This window comes from Mustela erminea, chromosome 7, assembly GCF_009829155.1.
Source record: "Mustela erminea isolate mMusErm1 chromosome 7, mMusErm1.Pri, whole genome shotgun sequence".
Taxonomy (NCBI): Eukaryota; Metazoa; Chordata; class Mammalia; order Carnivora; family Mustelidae; genus Mustela; species Mustela erminea.
The window spans coordinates 25,917,997-25,938,935 of NC_045620.1; the positions used below are offsets into that span (position 1 = coordinate 25,917,997).

The window sequence follows — 20,939 nt, forward strand, 5'->3', positions numbered from 1 at the left end:
AGCTAAAATCACCTTTGCTTCCCATATGATACTGAAATGTGGGTGTCACTCCACCTCTGCCCACTACCCTCCCCCTGGCTCACCGGCCAGCTTCTCACCAAGCCTGTCCCCTTGCAGGGCCATGGCCTTTGCTGGACCCATCTTTCCCTGGATTTCTGAATGGTGGCTCCTCTCAGTCCAGAGAGGTTTTCTCTTAAGCAGCCTTTACCCCTTCTCAAGAGCTGTGTATCTGGTGACCCTGTTTATCTGCCCCAAAGCACTTACCATTATCTAGACTCAACCACTTCTCTGCTCTTTTGTCTCTCCCAGCACCAGAACAGACTGTGAGGGGCCTGGCTAGCTCAATACAACATCCCCAGCATGGGCAACAATGAAATCTCGTCCAATGACTCAGTGAAGGTGTGCATGGAGAGGTGTACCTCTCTTCCCCGAGGGAACTCTGCAGAAAGGAGACTGAACCTTGTTCCCCTCTGCATACCTGATGCCTAGCACCGAGCCCTGATGTTTGTTTTTGACCTACACTTGGCCCGAGAACACCCTAGAAGTCCCCCTTTAGTCATGGGATACACCTCAGACCTTTATCCCTCACCCCCTTGTCCTCTCTACCTCCCATCCGCAGATGTCTCACCTGACAGGAAGAAGACCACCACAACAGAGTTAATGATAGAAAACCAGTGGATCTGCACGTCACTCATGGTCAGGTAAGTATCCCAGCGAGAGGCCCATTTGATGTCGCTTTCCTGGAGGGGAGGGAGAGAGAGTGGAAAAGCAGCGCTTAGAGTCAGACCTCTTGCTAGATACCTTCTGCCCAGACCAGAACCCTCCTCCCCTGCCACGGGCTCCAGCCCCTTCTCACCTCCCAGTGTACAGAGTAGGTGAAGTACAGCTGGTTCTCCTTGCTGGGGTCGATTTCTTGGGGCGAGGAGCTGGTACCCTCAGGCAGGGTGCATGAACTCTTCTCATCTGCCTTGATGTCTGCGAGAGACAGAGACTCAGTCTGTTCCTGTGGGGACCAGGGCCACTGCCTGGGGCTGTTCTGGGGGGTGCCCTCAGAGGCTGCCTGCTGCTGCGACCCAGGGTCTGAGGGGAGGCAACAGAGCTGTAAACTTCCTCCCCAGAGCCCTGACCTTCCTAAGAGCCTCTCGGGCTGCCGGGTGTGGAAGAGGGTGTCTGAGTCCCTCACGTGATCTCTCTTTACTCAATTCAAGCGTTCATGTATTCACTCAATCAGCCCCACGGAACAGGAAAAACACCACCGACTCCTGCTATCACATTTACTCATTCGCCAGGTCCCCAGAGTCCCAGCACACCAGTAATTCAATCACTCAGACACTTCTGTCTTCATTTACTCCTCCGTTGATCCATTATCTGTCCATCCACTCAACCAACCACCATGTAATAAGCACCTCTCTGCCCAGCACTCTGCTGGGGAGAAAATGGTGAGAAAAGGAGAAAGAGCCTCTAAACTTGAGGAAATGGCTGAGGGAAGAGATGACATCAAGAATATCATGCAATAAACATAAAGCTGTGCTCACAGCGCTCCCCAGAAGCAGGATAGCACTCTGAAAGCACAGGATCTATGCCTTACATGAGATTGTTGGGGACGATTTTGTTTAGAAAACTAGGTTCCACAGCTTAAAAAAAAAAAAAAAAAAAAAAAGCCAGAAACCTACCACCACTATCACAGCCCAGGGGTGAGCCAGGGATGAGAGGTGAGAAGCCAGGCCAGCCCCTATTGGGTTTATGGGGCTGGGCTCTCAGACTCCAACACAACTCTTGACCCTGGACCAATTCTCGTCTCTGCAATCACTTACAGAGAGGAAGAACAGCACAGAAACCAGCTGTCTGACTACTCTGTCTGCATCACTGCCCCTTGTTCTTCAACCTAGGGGAAGCTAGCTGGCTCTCCTGAGAGGCCCAGCCAAGTCCTAGCCGCTGTTTGTTCTTGGCCAAGTCACCAATCTCTCTGAGTCTCGGGTTCCCCATCTATAACCACCACACACTTCCAGGGGTAGTGAGGGGGGTAAACAGGGAAGGTGCCAGGCCAGGACACAACAGGTGTCAGCTCTCCCCCTGCTCAGCCTTCTCTCATGGGAATGTAGTGACTCTACCTTGGCTGGGCCCATGTGCCACACTGTGGCCTATCAGCCATCTGAGAATCAAGTGTGAGAAGACCCTGGGTATGGAAGCCCAGGCCCATCCAGCCCGGCCCCTCTGGTCATACCTCCCCACTCACCCTCCAGCCTGATGCTCTGGGGAATCACCTCGAAGCGGACGACGCGGTACGTGTGCTCCTGATCCTCTTCCAGGTCCTCCCGGTGGTAGTAAAGGATGAACGAGAGGTGATTGTGCAGGTAAATCTAAAACAGCAGTGGAGAGAAGAAAATACCTAGTGGTCCAGAAACAACCAGAAAAATCATCCCAATATCAGGTCCCTCCCCTGGGTCCAGCAGGCCCAGCTGTTTCAACCTGCCAAAAACACTGCTCTCACAGCATTCCCCACTCAGAAACCGTCCAGGGGTCCCTGGGGCTAACTAGGTAAGAGTCTGGATCCCTTGGGCCTGGGGTTCACATCCTTCTATCATGTTTCCAGACATCAAGTTCACCTGGTTTCCCCATCCCTTTCCTGCCCCGTGAACAGTTCCCACACTGCAGCTCTGCTCCCAGCATTCACTCTGGCTAGAACGCCGACTCCACTCAAATCAAGCCTCCCTGTTTTTTAAGACCCACCTCCTCTGTGACAACCTGAATGTACACCGAGCTCTTCTGAGCTCTGCTGGCATTGATCGTCACAGCACTAGCACCATCAGGGATGGCAACTGGGACTTAAGATGCAGGGTCCCACATAGTCAGTTCTCTTCTGAATTGGGATCGGAAGCCCACTGAGGTCAGGAGCTACGCCTCAAAAGAAATGGTTTTGTCCTTTACTCCCTTCATAGAAGGTTGAAGTTCAGTTTAGAAAATTAGAAAGACAGGAGAATCACTGTTATTATCATTGCCATTATTAGCATATTTCTCAGAGGCTGTGCCATAAAATAGTACACACACCAATCATCTCCTTTACTCTGCGTAACTACCCTAAGGGGCAGCTGTGGACACTGGATGCCTTTTACAGATGAGGAATCAAAGGCTCAGAGAGGAAACAGATAGGCTCAAGGTCTCTCAACAAATAGTAAGTGAGGGAGGTGGAATCCAACAGCCAAGGAGCCAGCTCTGTAAAAGCATGCTCTTGACCACTATCCTACCCAGCTCTCCTACATACTGTTCCAATTCCGTCTGTTTTTTGTTTTAATCTTATAAATATGGAATCTGACTTTTTGAGGGGCTGTGCCTTCCATTTCCTGTGTAGCATCTGCCAGAGCTTTGTCCAAAGCACCGACTTTCACAGCCCATGCCCAAGGGCACCAGGAGAAACCTGCCTTGGCCATCCCACCTTTTGTTATAAACCTAGAGCTAAATATGTCCCCCTTCCCTATGGCCCCAAGGGCTCGTGACTTACCAGATGAAATGCCCCCAGCCCTTCACGCACACTGAGACACTCTACCTTATTGACGTCTGTGAAGCCGAGTCGGTAGCCGTGTTCAAACTGCACATCTTTTTCCTTCTTCTTGTCATCACCATCGCGGTTGGAGTAGAGCTCCAGCCGGGTGGCCACAGGCAGGTTGTCGGCGATGCTGGAAACCCAAGGCCCCGCTCAGTCCCCCTGGACTGCCTCTCCCATCCGTGCCCACCCCACCCCAAGTCGGGGCCGGCAGGGAACGCAGGACAACTTACAGGTGGACATAGTAGTCTTCCGTGATCCGCTCGGCCACAAGCCGGCTCTGCTCCACGGTCAGGGTCACTGGCTTGCTGGATTGGCTGCACAGAACCTCACACTTCTTTTCGCTGTTCATTAGCACCTGGAAAGGGGTGTTGACAATCCGGTCCCCTCTCAGCACCTCTCCTGCCGTAAGAGAGACACATGGATCTCAGAGCTTCAGCCCTGAGCTTGCTGAGGTCACCAGAGCCGAGGAGACACTGCTGACTCACAGGGCCTTTGACAGTTCCCCAGCCTGGCACTCGGTGTTCTACCCTACCTGGAGAGAGCCAGCCCCTCCGCCTCCCACCTGGCCTCCCCACTCCCGCTCTGATACCTCCACCAGACTCTCCAGGGCACATCAAAAACACCTCTGAGCCTCAGGTGCCCCTTCTTGCCCATGTTCCTGGGAAGCTCCTCCTCACCCTTCGAGCTCCGATTCTGTTCCCTCCTCCGGGAAGCCCTTCCTGACCTCCTCGGGGCCTAGCCTGTCCCTCTCTTCCCTGATTTCCCTCTGTGTAGAGGCAGCGTCATACAATAGTGAGGACTGGACCGGCTACCGAGCCCTGGCTCTAACACTTACTGTCTTGGTCTTGGTAAGTTATATAACCTCAATGAGCCTCAATTCCCCTATCTGCAAAATGGGGATAATAACAGTAATCATCTCACAGGGTTCCAGTGAGAAAGCAAGTCTGAGGCACACAGCAGGCTGGCAACAAATGCCTTCTTTATTTTCAGCGTCACTCCTGCACCTTTTCACACGCTGCTGATATGACTTTGCACTGGGCGCTGCCATATTAAGCATCCGCCACCCCTGACTGGGAGCTCTTTTAAGGGCAGACAGTATTTCCCACTCATTTCTGTGTCTTCAGATCCCAGTTCGGCCAGGGAGGGAGATGGGGTACTGCACACTTGCTGCAAGCCTACTGCCTCAGGCACCAGGTGCAGGGAAGCTCAGGGCTGCCCACGGCCAATGGCACTTCCATTCTGAGCTGTTCCAACGGTTGTACTGAGATGATGTGAAACTGGGGAAAGCTGAAGACGGACCGCCGCCAACAGGCAGGACGAGCGCCTGCACATACAAGGAGTCCAACACGGGCTTAGCAGCAGGGACCTGCCTGGATATGGCCCTATCTGCTCGGTCAGTCATTTTTTCATTCATTTTGTCATTCTTTCACTCATCCCCAGCATCCACCTGGTACTGCTTATGGGCTCGGCCCTGAAGATGCGATGTTAAACACACATACTCACGGAGCTTACGGTGTAGTGGGAAGACAGACTTGGTAAAGTCATGACGTAACAAGAGGAACTTGCTCTAGACATGGGGAGCAGGTCTAGGAAAGCTTCCCTGAGGAAATGATGTTTGAAGTGAGCTCTAAAGGAAGAGGGGCACTGACTACGTAGAGACAGAAGAACAACATTCTAGACAGAAGGAACAGTACGTGTAAAAGCTCCTGGGGGGTGGAAGGCATGTACTGAGGCGGAGAGGCCTGTGTGGTCACAGCACAGAAAGCAAAGAGGGCAGGTGACTTAAGGAGAGCCTAAAAGACGAGCTAGAGTCAGACCTCAGGGCCTGTGGGCCGTGCTGGAAGTTTGATCTTTACCCAAAAGACCCTGAGGGGTTTCTAACAGGGATGGAGGAAGACATGACCTTATTCAGATGACAGAAAAATCATTTTGGCTATTTTGAGAAGAAAACACAGAAGATGCAAGGGACTGGCTGAGGCGATGCCAGTCAGTCATGCATGTGAGTGAGGACGGTGGCTGGATGGGGCGGTGCTGAGTGTGGAAGCAAGCATGCGGATTCAGAAGCTACTGAGCAGGGGAATCGAAGGTGCTGACGGATACAAAGGACAAGTGAGAAGTGGCAGGAGACTGAGGTTTCTACAACAGGGTGCTAGCTGGGAAAACAGAAAGAGGAGCAAATTTAGACGAAGGCCTTTCTTCAGTTTGGATATGTCAAGTAGGCAATTAGATACCCAAATTTCGGGCTCCCATGACAGGTCAGGGCTGTGGATGAAAGCTGTGAGTTGCTGGTGTATGAACGGTAGTGGCAGGGCGCAAGCCGCACCCCTGTGCATGGTAGCTGCCCTGGTGAGTGTGGACAGGGCACTTAGGAGAGGCACAGGGAGAGGAGGGGCTCCCCTTCCCCCATTATAGAAGCTGAGCCTAGAGAACCCAGGAACGGACTGGCCAGTGGAGAGCAAGGACGCCAGTAAGAATTATCTGCATAATCTGCTGGGGAAATGATTCAGGTCACCGTCTTCATTTCACAGAAGACAACCTAGAAGCAGACAGGGACCGAGACTTGCCCGTGATCAGAGAAGGAGACTGTTGTAGCACTGCGCTCTTGGACTCCTTCCTCCACACCTAGCCCTACTGCCCATTTCTTTTTAGTCTACACGGAGCTCACTTGAGGAAAGGAAGAAAATACACAGAGAGGAACAAGGCTGGAGACCAAGTAAGCAGATCACATCTTGATATTTAGAAATTAAATTAACACCAAGAGAGAAGACAGGCTAGTCTGGAACGGCTCATCTCTAATATGCAAATGTTCCTTTTAACTTTTTACAGCTGGAGCAGATCACTGGCCAGGCTAAAGGAGCATCAAGGTAGGAACGTGGACCCTCTAAGTGAGTTGGAGGCTGTGGCCCAGGACATCTGCCCCCAGACACTCCCACACACACCCCAGCACGGATCTCCATCAGCGCGATCACCACAAGCACAGCCCTCACACAGCCCAAATGAAACTTTCTGGAGAAGGCAATCTGGACAACAGAAAGAATTCTGTCTTTAGAGTTAAAAAACACCTGAGTAATATGTTAATATATCAATTTCTCCCCTTACTGGCCATGTGATCTGTGGAGCAAGACTTTTAAACCCTCATAGCTGCCCTTCCCTCTACTATGAAACGGGAGCAATCATACTTGTGAGTGACTGGGGCGAGGAACTGTACCTCTTTTCGCCTCACTTCCCCTACCTATGTTAAGGGGATAGTAAGAGGAGCTATTTCATAGAGCTGTTGTGAGTATTAACGAAGTTAAAGCACAGAAGTGCCTAGAACAGCGCCCTGCTCATGAGAGCCCTGTAAATAATGGTGGTGATGATGAGAACAGAGAGTACAAGGCTTGCCATCTAACAGGTATGTAACCAAGGAATTTTCTCCTCCATTTGGGCAGGACACTAACATTGACTGAATCCTACTGTGTCAGACACCGGGCTAGAAGTGGGAGAGAGAGAGGAATATAAGGCGTGATCTCTCGACTCTAAGAACCCACAGGCCATGGAGGCAGGCACTCCACAAAGACAGACTGAGATGTAGTGTAGCAGAGTAACTTTTGTACGTAAAAGTTTCCATTTCAGTGAGGCAGAACATTCCCCAGCTTCATGGAGGATGCAGCAGCGCCTCAGAGGAGTTAAGGTCACCCAGTGTCACACGGAGGGGTGCCCAACTGTTGAGCACAGGCTGGCAACGCGTCCACACCAGCTCATGGGCATGTTCTGAGGGTCCTTTGACCAAGAGGACAAAACAAGTCAAGTTTCTCAGGCAGAGACAAGGTGGCCAGAGCACAATATGGTGTGGAAAGGGAAAAGAAGGGTAAGTGACAGGTTGGGGGCACAGCCCAGACAATCAGTGGAAGTCAGTCCAGGCCCCAAGACAACAGTAGGAGGCAAGACGAAGGGATGGGAGGTGCTGCCTGTTTTTGGCTAAGCTGACTACAAGGCCTGCCTCCAGCTGGTCTGGGACACCCAATACCTGATCGTAGATACACTTACCAGCTGGGGACTCTGGAAACAGTGAGCCAGGGGTAGCTCGGACAGGGAAGGCAGACCTTTCAGAGGCCTGCTCAAGAACCAATTCTCTCCTTTTTCCTTCCTAAGCTGTAAGAGGAAAGTCTCCTAAGCTTCTTGAGGTCAGGGACAGCATCTACCCACATTTTTATCTCCAGGACTCAATACCGATATGGGTAAGTACTAAGAATCGTATTGGGAAGAGAGGCTTCCAAATGTCTTTTGCTTTAAGCCTGCAATTCTAGCAAATGGAGAATTATTGAATTGGAATAAGATGACTATTTATGGAACATACATTCCAGACACTGTGCTGGGTGCCTCGCACATTTTTTGAAGCAAGTCTTGCACACTTAGCAAGAACTACAGTGATGCCTCTGCTTCTTTTAGGGCCAGAGGTAACCACTCACTCTTTTAATTAAAAGCAGAGTAGGTTGCAGAAGCCACGAAAGACAAGGGAATTATCTAGCAATCAAGGGAGGGCTGGTCTGAGAGCAGCCAAGGACTGAAACTCTGAAGTCTGACTACGTAGTCTCTAAGCCCAGCTTGGCTGTTAATTAAAAATATAACCACAGGCAAGTCACTGAACCTGTAAAACGGGCATAAACACAGCATCTGCCACCCCAGAACTGTTCTGAGGCTTGAATAAGCTGCTCTGTATGTAAACAACGTAGAACGGCGTGCGGCACACAGGAATGTCAGGGTTAACTGCTACCATCGCCACGTAAGGATGTGGCTTCCCGTTTGGGACAGGCTGACACAGTCAGAGGAGAACTTACCCAGATTCTCTGCCTTGTAGGTGATTTTGTTGGGTTGGCAGAAGGGCAGCGAGTAGTATTCATAAGGTAGCTGGGTTCGAGAGCTGGTGAGCTTCACAGCCTAGTGGGAGAAGAGAGGGTGTTGTTCATCAACCCGGAAACCCAGATGGCTGTTTCATTAATCCTCCCCGGTACCCACATATCATTGGTACACTTGGTAATATTATTAGCAAACTGAAAGCAGCAGATCACAGCTGTAGTACACTAGATACTATACAGTCTACGATTCTGAATTATTTCATGTTTCATTTAGTTTTAGACTACATTATAGTTTTGTTTAAAATCAGAACCAAATTCAATACATTCCGAAAGTCTGATACGGTACCTTGACCCTATAATTTCACTTCTGGGCGTCTTTCCTAGGAAATAACTCCAAATGAGGGTAAACTTTAGGAACAAAGAGGTTCACTCCTTACTCATAACCACAGTGCTCTCCTGTCTGCGGTTTCTCGAGCCTGTCCAGCTCTTCCTGGCTCAGGCGCTGTGCCCACTGCTCCTTCCTGCCTGACTCCAGGCCCGTCTGGCTCCTTCATACATTCAGGTCCCGGCTTAGGGTCCCTCACCTGGAAGCGCTCCCTAACCAGCTCATCTAAGGGAATCCCCCCATTTGCTCTATGCCAACATGCACAGTTTCCTAGATAACATGTCTGATAAAACATGATTATTTTGTTTACCTGTTGCTTTAAAAACAAAAAAAACAAAAAAACAAGTCTCTTCCACTAGAATTTAAGAGTTAGGCTTTGTGAGGATAAGGACCTACAGAGCCAGGCACACAGAGGTGTTCATTAAATGTTTGCTGAATGACTGAAGTGAGGAAAAATGGGAAAACAAGTATAAGCTCTCACGATCTGAAACTGGGAAATAAACCGTAATAGGCTCATTCAATGAATATTATGCATCATTAAAAACAAGGTTTAAGGGCGCCTGGGTGGCTCAGTGGGTCAAGCCTCTGACTCCAGCTCAGGTCATGGTCTCAGGGTCCTGGGACTGAGGCCCACATCGGGCTCTCTGCTCAGCAGGGAGCCTGCTTCCTCATCTTTCTCTGCCTGCCTCTCTCCCTACTTGTGATTTCTTTCTCTGTCAAATAAATAAATAAATAAATAAATCTTTAAAAAACAAGGTTTAAGAAGACCAAGAAGGAGAATATTTAGGAAGTGATGCGTGCACAGAGAATACAGCTCTGGAAACGGTGACAATCATAGGCAGCGCCAAACCACAGATAAACAGAACTAATCAAAATGTTACAAAAAGTAAATTCTGATCCACATGCAAATAAAATTATCTTTGCTATTTAGAAACTACCAACCACTCCTATGCACCATCTAAAAAAGTTTAAATACTTTTTAGAATCCAGGTCCACAATCCTTATTTAAAACTCATTATTTTGGAAACTAGGAATATTTTTTGGTTTTTAAAAGGCAGTACGGACAACACCCCCCAGCTGCGTCTTGGACAGTACCCCATATTTAATGACCGTGCAAAGAAATGCAAAAATATTCATTATAAGTGGAATAAATAAAGTCAAACACTTCAGGCCAAGTCTTGTCAATGAAAGCTTAGAAAACTGAGTTTCAGAGGTTTTTAGATGTTGAATGAAGAGACTGAGGACTACTATTAAGCATTTCATAAACTGCTTGAGCCAAAATGGCCAAAAAGTTAGTGTCTATTGTAACAGCCCGTTATTTTGTTTCTTACATTCTCTCGTTCTGGATAAAAAAAAAAAAAAAAATCCACGTTACAGAGAGACCGAGTCCTAACTTTATGTTCCCTCACCCTTCCCACCCCTCGACCCAAAGTGTCCCCTCTCAGACCCCCAGCCTGGCACGCCCCGAAGCCAGTGCCACCCTCTCCTCCCTGTGCCACAAGCTTTGCTCTGGATAGGGGGGCTTTTGGCAGAAGCACTGTGAGGAAGGGTACTGCAGTAGGTCAGAGCTGGAGCAGTTAAAGACTAAGCCTCACCACATCACCTCGGACAAGGTGGTTTACTTCCCTGGGCCTTGATTTCCATTATCAGTAAAATATATAGTATCTGCTTCAGAGGGTTCTTGGGGGGCATCTGAGTTAAGTCACACATAATGTCTGGTATGTAAATAACCCTCAATAAATGTTACTTTAATTACTTTTCCTGAAGGTTACAAGTCTGATTTGGGAGGAAGAGATATGCTCACAATAATGAAACACATGTAATGTTGCATTTACTCATTAATTACTGCTTAGTTCTAAATGAACTTTTAAAAAAAGATTTTATTTATGTTTTATGTATGTATGTATGTATTTATTTAGAATGAGCAGGGGGAGGGGCAGAGGGAGAGGGAGAAAGAATCTGAGGCAGACTCCACACTGAGTGTAGAGCCTGACACAGGGCTTGATCCCACAACCCCGAGATCATTATCTCAGCCGAACTCAAGAGTTGGATACTCAACCATCAGAGCCACCCAGGCACCCCTAAATGCAGATGCTTTTTAATGGCCACTCCTCAGACATACTTATCCAACCTGCCAGGCTGCATACTAGGAGCTGGTAACACAGCAATGATTGGGACAGAGAAGATCCCAGCTCTTCTAGAACTTGATTCCTAGCAGTTTTCATTTTTTCCTTTAAGCAAATATATTATTTACATATTTTTCCTCTTCACTGGTTAATTCCCTCCAGATAATCACAAGTTGCTCGTATGTGATGCCCCAAATAAGCATAACATGTAGCAATTTTGTCATTTTGCTAATACCTAAAATGTGGCAGCAAACACAGGGGCATGTACGTGATGGCACCTCCTCTGGCTGGTCTTTGTGACCGTCTTCTACTTCTCCTTTTGAACACTGTGATGCCCAGGGGAAGATAAACTCGATGTTCACACAATCTTATTGCTTTGCTTTTGCACAGACCAGTAAAGACGTGGTTCAACACAGTAATGAGGCAAGAAATGTATGTTTATTTAAGGAGCAGAATTTATTTTCATAACCTTGTAAGTTCTGTTAGCCGTTTTTACACAATCCCTAAGGGTCTGAAGGACTACTTAAAAATTTCAACTACACATTACTTTGCCAAGGGGGGAACAGTGTGGTAGTCAAGTAGTTGGGGGTTTAGAGAGGTGAGAGGATGCCAAGTGTCCTACCCTAAAAACACTGCACAGGGGAGAAAAAAACACAGAAAAATACTGAAGTATTAAAAGTGGTTATACTTGGGTGATGACAGAGGAGCGTCCTTTTGGCCGAGAGCCCTTGTATAAATTTATGCCCTGCCCCTTGTGGTAATCTATATCCAGTGACTGGTTCATGGAGGGATCCAGAGAACCAGTCCTCTTGTTTCAATTTGGAACAAATCCAAAGGGCCGGCCATTCCAGTTCCAGAGCTTTCCATGGGCATCTGTTGTACCATGGCTCTGTGTCTCCCTCTGCTCAGTCCTGCTTCCCTCCCACCCTCCCAAGTGGCGACCCTCAGAGCCTACCCAGCCAAACTGCACCGGATCCCCACTTTAGAGTTTGCGCCCTGGGAAACCAGATCCAAGAAAATCCACCACCAACCCCTATCCCTGCTTGGGGCTCTGAGAAGGCCACCAACACACTGTTAAAGAGCCATTAATCAAGGTGCCAGCCTGCCCACTGCCCCGATCAACCATTTTTTAAGTGACTCCTTCCCCACCTTTGCTCGTTGATTGACCCACAGTGGGCATCGAGCTTGAGAAGCAAAGGCTCCTGGTTGGATGGTTTCTCTCTAGACTTGTTCACGCACCAGTGTGCCTCATCTACTTACCATTGATTCTACTATGTATTTGGCTCCGACTCATTTTTAGGGAAATACATTTATTTAAGGAGCTAATACTGTATCACCATTAAAAATGGAAAACCAACAGCAGCCATAAAAACACGAGCTGAAGTAGCAGCTATTTTTCTTAATACACATTAAAAGAAAACAGGTATTAAGATAAAATGTATTTGTCATCTCATCTCTTAAAATCATCTCATATACCACCACTTCGCGAGGGAGGACGCAGTTGGGAAAACCCAAACTAGAGAGCCCAGCTGGTGGCAGAAACTGCAAGTGAAAACACAGAGGCCCTAACAGGCTGTGTATGCGCAGACGATCTGAGTCATGTGGAGAGAAGCTGGGAACAGAGAGGAGGATGGAGAGGAGGAAACAGGAAGGCAGGCTGAGAGAGACAGACAGACAGACACACAGACCTAGAAACAGAGACACACGTGAGGGTGAGAGTGAAAAACACAGACATGGAAAAGCACCAGAACCAGAGCCAGAGCTGAAGAGAAAGAGAGGGACACAGAGCGAGAACACACTCAATCAGGCAAAGTCGCAGAGGAGAAGAGAGAGATGAAGGGGCAGAGCTCCTGAACTGTGGGCTCCCGCAGGCACTCCCCATCCAGCCAGGAACCAGGCAGCAAACCCGCGTTTTGCCACGGTGGCTGGCCCTGGCTTTTGTTCTCTGCAAGCATGGGAAGGACAGGACCATCTCACCAGGGTCCTCCAGCCACGATGCCCAGCACAGAGGCTCCAACAGTCTGGCGCAGCACCTACCTTGATTTCTACAGGGTCGTTCTGGTGGAAGTTGATTGGAGCAACCCCAGGGACGTAGAAGGCACGTGTATCACACGTGAGAGAGAAAAGCAGCAGGGACCACGGCAACCAGTCCTGCTTGGAAGAAGAGAGGTCGTAGTTGGAATGGGGGAAAGTAAACATCTTTCTGGGGGCAGATCAAGTCACAGGACCTTCACACCTGCTTTAACTGACCCAGTCTCATCTCCGCTCTGTGAGTGCTGTCTTCCAAACGCCCCCAAGAGTCCTGCAAGGCACTGATTCTGCGCTTCCAGAAACGAGTCACAAAATGAGTGAAGTAATTAACATGGGGACAAAAGGGAAGACTGTAATTCAGGGTAGCCACAGCTCTCCACTTCCAGATCAATGTTCTTTTCACCTTTACACACTGGCTCACTTTCACACTGGCTCACTCTCCAGTATAGTTAGTAGGAAACAAAGCTCCATAATGTCCCACCAATTCCCTTTTCTCTATATAGCAAGACGTTAGGAAGCTCCTATGTGACCAATATATTTTCCTACAAGCCTTCTCTGGATTGTACTGACCTCATCATCTGCCACTCTCCTCCTCACTCAGCCCCAGCTACACTGACCTTCTTGTTGTCTCTTGTCAGCAAGTCCTTCTCAACCCCTCTGGGCCATCACCTTTACTCTTCCCTCTGCCAGAATGCCCTTCCTATAGATCCCTGCGTGGCTAATCTCATTCCTTATTTCATTCAGGTCTCTCTGAAATATCAGGTCCTCAGGGAAGCCTTCACTGCCAATCCGACTTAAAATAATGCCCTCGGGGCTCCCATTCTCCATTCTCCACTCTTATACTGTATTTTTTTTCATGGACCTCCCTACATACATGCACAATGTGCATGTACATCATCTTATCATGTACAATATGCATTTGTTTACTTGTGCAGTCCGTCGCCCTCTACTCAAGTGTGATCTCTGTGGGAGCAGGGACTGTGTGTCCCCAGGGCTTGGCACCCAGCAGGCACTCAGTAAATGAACTGCATTCAGCTTAGTCACCTGGGAATTCAAGATAAGACCAGACCAATTACTGGCCTCAAGAAATGTACTCCATCAAAACCTCTCTTTCCCTTCATTAGCAACATGCTTCTCCCCCTCAAGGAACCAGAAGAGCTTCCCGATTCTCTCTCCGTACCTGGTGTGAACAAGAACTCTTATCCAGGCACCCAGATCCCAGACTCACTAGTGCTCCTGCATCTCCATTCTCTCTTCACCCCCGGAATGTTACAGCATTTCAGACCCTTGTTTCTGCCCACTGGACACTGGCCACAGCCTTCCAACCACCTCGCCCTCACATCCCCTCCATCCTTCAAGTTACTGCCACACACACACACACTCTCTCTCTCCGATGATTCTTTCTGGAACTCATGGAATCAGAATCACTCAGGGGGCTTGTATGTAAACTCATCTGCATTTTTACCAGAAGCACAAGTTGGCTTTAACAGTATAAGGTTCTGAGTTTGGTGCACTTTTTGTAGATACATAGCTTGGTCAAAGTCTTTTTTTTTTTTTTTTTTAAGACTTTATTTATTTTTGAGAGAGAGAACAAGCACAAGCAGGGGAGAGGCAGAGGGAGAAGCAGGCTCCTGCTGAGCACGGAGCCCCATGCAGGCCTCAATCCCAGGACCCTGGGAACATGAGCCCAAGGCAGACCCTTAACTGACTGAACTAGCCAGGAGCCCCCCGCCAAAAAACCTTTAATTTTAAAATTAATTTAGGGGTGCCTGGGTGGCTCAGTGGGTTAAGCTGCTGCATTCGGCTCGGGTCATGATCTCGGGGTCCTGGGATCGAGTCCTACATCAGGCTCTCTGCTTGGCAGGGAGCCTGCTTCCCTCTCTCTCTCTCTGCCTGCCTCTCTGCCTACTTGTGGTCTCTCTGTCAAATAAATAAATAAAATCTAAAATTAATTTAGATTTGCAGAAGAGCTGCAAAAATATTGTGAGAATTCCCATAGACTCTCCACCCAGTTTCCTCAAACGTTAACATCTTACATAACTACGAGCAGGCAAGGCTTTAAAAAAAAAAAAATAACTAGCCTAAAAACGTTCTGGAAAAGCAGCACACACACAGTAAATAATTCAAACACAGTACAAATGGGTATACCGTGAAAAAGAAATCTTCCTCCCACTTGGGTTCCCCATAGACAACTGCTATCACCAGTTCCCTTAAAATCCCTCCAGAGGTATTTTACATATTCACAAAGGGAAGGGCTTAGTAGTAGTATGGGTTTTCCCTGAATACAACAACAACAAACAGAATTTATTCTTTCTGAGATGGAAAGCCTGCTGACTATGGGCTGGCTGCAGCATCTGATCTCCTCAATCAGAAAATTTCCTCCAACTGACCTGTTGTCAGAAGATTCTGGCCCTCCCTCCTTGGAACCCTGTGCTAGGCCTCCCTGGTCAGTCTTCAGAAATATGAATATGACTGCTTGGAGCGAGAGAAATAAGCCTTGTCCTCTTTGTACATAAATTCCAGTTAACTAAAATGCAAGTAAAACAAATCCCGCAGTACCGGCGTTAACTGCCATACGTTTGTTTTTTAAAAAATGAAAACACAACAACAACGCAATTCTGAATTTTTGAAAAATGATGCAGAAAATAGATAATTCTCACACAAAGATGTGATCAACAAACCAGAGATCAAATGATCTTAAAGGAAGAATCAACAGATGAAAAATGGCAAAGGTTATCTCCTTAATGTGCTACAAAAATCTTTGAATAATGGAAGCTGTCAACCAAAAGCAATTCAGAAGTTCAGTTTAGAATTAATGATTGTATCACGACGACACTGTCAGATTTAGATATTAAAATGTCATGGTTTTGATATTCCTGGATGGCTAGAGGGGTAATTAGAACACTTTTGGGGGAGGAATTTGCACTCTATCAAAATCCCCCATTTTTATATAAATATAAAAAAGAAACACATACATATAAATTTATATTTACAAAAATAAAAATTTTCATATTAAAAAAATATATAAAACCAGACACTCACATAAGATGATTGCTATGGCTTGTTTGTATACTAAACTCTATGCCTAATGTGGGGCTGGAATTCATGACCCTGAGATCAAGAGTCACATGTTACACTGACTAAGCCAGCCAGGTGCCCCTACTTTGGTTCTTAATCTTTGCTGTATCCCCTTGAGAATGATCTTTTTTTAATCCTCAGATTTAAGAAGTTCTTGATACCTCCCACCTTTCCACCTCCGAGGACCTAGTTTGAGACTCCTTGAGAATATTTATTATCCCTATAGCTTATCTGTACATCTAGGGTAGTGGTTCTCAACCTGATGCATATTAGAATAACCTGGGAAATAAGTGGATTAAATTCCCAATCTAAACGCATACAGTGGGTGAATGGATAAAAAAATAAGATCCAGTGATATGCTGTCTACAAGAAACTCACTTCAGATCTAAAGACACACATGGGCTGAAGATGAAGGGATAGAAAAAGATATTCCATGTGAGTGGAAGCAGGGGGTAGCTAAACTTGTATCAGACAAAATAGACTTTCAGTTAAAAACTGTGTCTAGGGGACGTTTGGGTGGTTCAGTTCATTTGGGTGTCTGTCCAGAGTCGTGGGATCAAGTCCCGAATCAGGCTTCTTCTTCTGCCTGCTGCCCCTCTGCTTGTGCACACACACTCTCTGATAAATTAAATCTTAAAACAAAAACAAAAACAAAAAAACCTGTGTCTAGAAACAGAAAAGGTCATCATATAACGACAAAAGGATCAATTCAACAGGAAGATGAGAGTTATAAATATATACATACCCAACATCAGAGCACCTAAATGTATAAAGCCGATACCGACATATCTGAAGGGAGAAATTGACAGCAACACAGTAACAGTAGGGGACTTCAATATCCCCCTTAAAATAATTGCTAGAACATCCAGGCAGAAAAATCCATGAACAGCTGACTCAAAAAAACTACAGACTAAATGGACTTAACAAACATATGGAACCTTCCACCTGATAGCAGAATGCACATTCTTCTCAGTTGCACACAGAACATTCTCCAGGACAGATCACATGGTAGGTTCACAAAATAAGTCTTAACAAATTTAAAAAGACCAAAATCATTCCATGTATCTTTTCTGATCACACTGGAATAAAAGTAGAAATCAATAACAAAAATGGGAAACAGGCAAGTATGTGAAAATTAAACAACACACTCTTGAACAACCATTGGGTCAAAAAGGAAATCAAATGAGAATTTAAAGGTATCTCCGACAAAAGAAAATAAAAATATAACATGCCAAAACTTACAGAATGCAACAAAAGCAGTACTAGGAGTAAAGAACTACATTTAAAAAATAAATCCCCCAAAATATAACTTCACACCTCAAGGCTCCAGAAAAATAACAAATGAAGCCCAAAGTTTGCAGAAGAAAGGAAATAATAAATATCAGGCAAAAATAGATAAAAAGGAGAATTTTAAAAATAGGGAAAAAAAACCCTACAACAAAGAGAATTGTTTTTTTTTAAAGATAAAAATCAACAAATGAGACAAAACGAAAAAAAATTAGTAGCACCAATGAGAGAAAAAAAGAGGGAAAGCTCAAATCAGAAATGAAAGAGAAGACATTGTAACAGGTGCCTCAGAAATAAAAAGGATTATAAACAATTATACAGCAACAAATTGGGTAACTTAGAAGAAAAGGGTAAATTCCTAGAAACACATTTAACCTCTCAAAATGGAATCAAGAAGAAACAGAAAGCAAAAAACAGACCAATAAAAAAGGGGGTTTGAATCAGTAATCTAAGACCTCCCTTCACAGGTGGATTCTCCCAAATGTTCAATAAAGAATATTAATTCTTCTAGAAGGAATACTTCTTTTTTTTTTTTTTAAAGATTTATTTATTTATTTATTTGACAGAGAGCGATCACAAGTAGACAGAGAGGCAGGCAGAGAGAGAGAGGAAGGGAAGCAGGCTCCCCGCCGAGCAGAGAGCCCGATGTGGGACTCGATCCCAGGACCCTGAGATCATGACCTGAGCCGAAGGCAGCAGCTTAACCCACTGAGCCACCCAGGCGCCCCAAGAAGGAATACTTCTGAACTCAATTTATGAGGTACCATGAGAAAACTAGAGTCCTGTATCCTTGATGAACACCGATGCAAAAATTCTCAGTAAAATACTAGCAAGCTGAATTTAACAGCACATTAAAAGAAGGATACACCAAAATCACACGGGATTTATTCCTGGGATGCAAGGATGGTTCAACATAAGCAAATCAATCAATGTGATATACCACAGTGATAAAATGAAAGAAAAAGAACCACATGATCATCTCTATAGACAAAGTTCAACATCCATGCATGATTTAAATTCTCAACATAAAAGGTATAAAAGGAACTTACCTCAACACAATAAAGGCCATATATGAAAAGCCCATAGTTGACATCATTATTTCTTGCTAATCAAAAAATTTTCCCTTCCAGAAAGCCAGACACCAGACTTTTTTGCCTTATTGCATATGTGATTTGAAGCCAGGGCAGAGGATTACAATCTCCTGTAGTCATCAGGCCAATTCAATCTAGGAACTTACTCCAGTTCTACCTTCTTGTGAAACCAAATCCTTCAATCTTAGCAGAGAGATGCTGCCCTGGCAGCTGAAGGCCTTGCTCCCTGACAGCTCAGGTTGCAGAGAGACGAAAAGCAAATCCTCAAAGATCCCAACAGGCTTCTGTTCCAAAGTCTCAAACCAAAAGCACGAGTACGCACACAAAAACCAAAAGAACAAAAAGATAAAGCAATGAGGATAATACTCACCCTGGTGGGAACAACACAAGAAAGCAACAAGAAGCCATAGAGTCACTGAGCACTAGCCAAGTAAGAACAAGGTCCTGTGGCACACAGTCCTTTCCATTTAGGAGTCCCTACTTTGTGCCAAGTTACAAATGCTGACTTGCACCATTTCCACAGCTACAACTGCCTGGGCCTGCTGTCACCATTTCATGGATGACTGCTAATTAACCTGAAACCCCGAGATTAAATAACTTGCCCAAGGTCAGAAGGCAGAGGAATAGGCATGCTCTCTTCAGCCAGGTGAGCTGCATCAAAAGATGATAAGCAGGTACCGAGAATCCTGATAATGATGGCATTTAACACTGATTGATGATTATGTTCTACTAAATGTTAAAATACAGAGCTATCCAAACTGCTACTGGAGAAGACAGAAAAGACTTAAACATACAAACTGAAACAGAAGTGTTAGAAGCAAATACAGATCTACTTTTAAATAATTTATTTTATTTGTTTTTTAAAGAAGTGGGGGAGAGAGAGGAAGAGAGAAAATCTCAAGCAGGCCCCATACCCGGTGCAGAGCCTGATGCAGGGCTCGATCTCACAACCCTGAGATCTGGACCTGAGCCACAATCAAGAGTGAGATGTTCAACTGACTGAGCCACCCAGGCACCCCAATCCAGATAAACTTTCAAATGATCTTGAGGTTTGTCTCCCTCTCTGGTTTCATCTTGTTAATCTCAGGAAACAAACCAAGGGTTGCTGGAGGGGAGGAAGTGAGGGGACAGGGAGCTGGGTGATGGACACTGGGGAGCAGATGTGTTGTGGTGAGTGCTGTGTGTTGTATAAAACTGATGAATCACAGACCTGTACCCCTGAAACAAATAATACATTATATGTTAGTAATAATAAAAAAATAAACAATCATGACATGGAAAATTTCCTAAGAATGAAACAAACTCCAGAAACTATAAAGAAAAAGGATACATAGGAAGAAGGAAGAAAATTTTAAAAATACGTACATCAAAGATAAAGAAAAACACAATTTGGATAAAAATATTTACCACACACCTGACAAAGGCCTATTCCTTTGGTATACCAAGGGTTCTTATAAACCAATCAAGGGGGGCACCTGGGTGGCTCAGGAGGTTAAGCCTCTGCCTTCGGCTCACGTCATGATCTCAGGGTCCTGGGATCGAGCCCCGCATCGGGTTCTCTGCTCAGCGGGGAGCTGCTTCCCCCCTCTCTCTGCCTAGTGATCCCTCTGTCTGTCAAATAAATAAACAAAATCTCTTAAAAAAATAAATAAATAAACCAACCAAGGAAAATAAGCCAAAAGAATATGAATAGGCAGTTAAAAAAAAAAGTCCACAAGGCCAAACACAAAAAGATGGTCAACATCAGTCATAATTTAAAAAATGAAAATTAAAATGAGGGCATCCGATTTTTTTACTTATTAGAGTTACAATGCCTTAAAAAATCTGAATATACAAGATATAGGTAACCTGGCAGAGTTTCGGGAGAGCAATTTAGCCCTCTATACTAAATGGAAGGTAGAACTATTTTCAAAACACTGCCAACGTAAGTTATAAAGAATACGCTAAATAAGATGCACAGCAATGTATGGTATAATCTCATTTATCTAAAAAAAATTTTTTTTTAGATCTATACCAAAGCCAGACAAAGACATCACAAGAAAAGGAAACTTACAAATAGTCTTCATAAACACAGATGAAAAAAATCCCTAACAAAATATCAGCAAATCATATCCAGCAATATATAAAAAGGTTCATACATCATGACCAAGCACACAATCTTCACAAAGAAAAAGCACTTGACAAAATCCAAATATTTATGATAAAACCTCCGGACAGGGATGCCTGGGTGGCTCAGTCGGTTAAGCGGCTGCCTTCAGCTCAGGTCATGATCCCAGGCTCCTGGGATCGAGTCCTGCATCAGGCTCCTTTCTCAGCGGGGAACCTGCTTCTCTCTCTGCCTCTGCCTGCCACTCTGCCTGTATGCTCTCTTCTCTCTCTCTCTGACAAATAAATAAATAAAATCTTTAAAAAACAGAAAAACAAACAAAAAACAGAACAAAAACAAAAAACCTCCGGACAAATTTAGAAAGGAACTTCCTCAATCAGATAAAGAGCAGCTATAAAAAACGCACAGCCAACATCATATTTAATGGTCAAAGACTAAATGTTTCTCCCTAA

The 20,939-nt window shown here is 45.6% G+C and overlaps 1 protein-coding gene across 3 annotated transcripts in view; it reads right to left on the reverse strand.

Annotated features, from left to right (window-relative positions):
* Positions 1–20,939, reverse strand: part of TM9SF4 (transmembrane 9 superfamily member 4) — a 50,377-nt gene that overhangs the window by 17,255 nt on the left and 12,183 nt on the right. For 2 of the 3 annotated variants that reach the window (XM_032351019.1, XM_032351020.1), the window contains exons 2-8: positions 12,931–13,044; positions 8,365–8,464; positions 3,775–3,943; positions 3,545–3,674; positions 2,237–2,360; positions 857–975; positions 629–740 (exon numbers count right to left, since the gene is read on the reverse strand). In XM_032351019.1, the coding sequence (XP_032206910.1) occupies positions 629–740; positions 857–975; positions 2,237–2,360; positions 3,545–3,674; positions 3,775–3,943; positions 8,365–8,464; positions 12,931–13,044 (868 nt within the window). Of the gene's footprint in view, positions 1–628; positions 741–856; positions 976–2,236; positions 2,361–3,544; positions 3,675–3,774; positions 3,944–8,364; positions 8,465–12,930; positions 13,045–20,939 lie in introns of those variants that run through there. The other variant, XM_032351021.1, reaches the window with a different exon arrangement.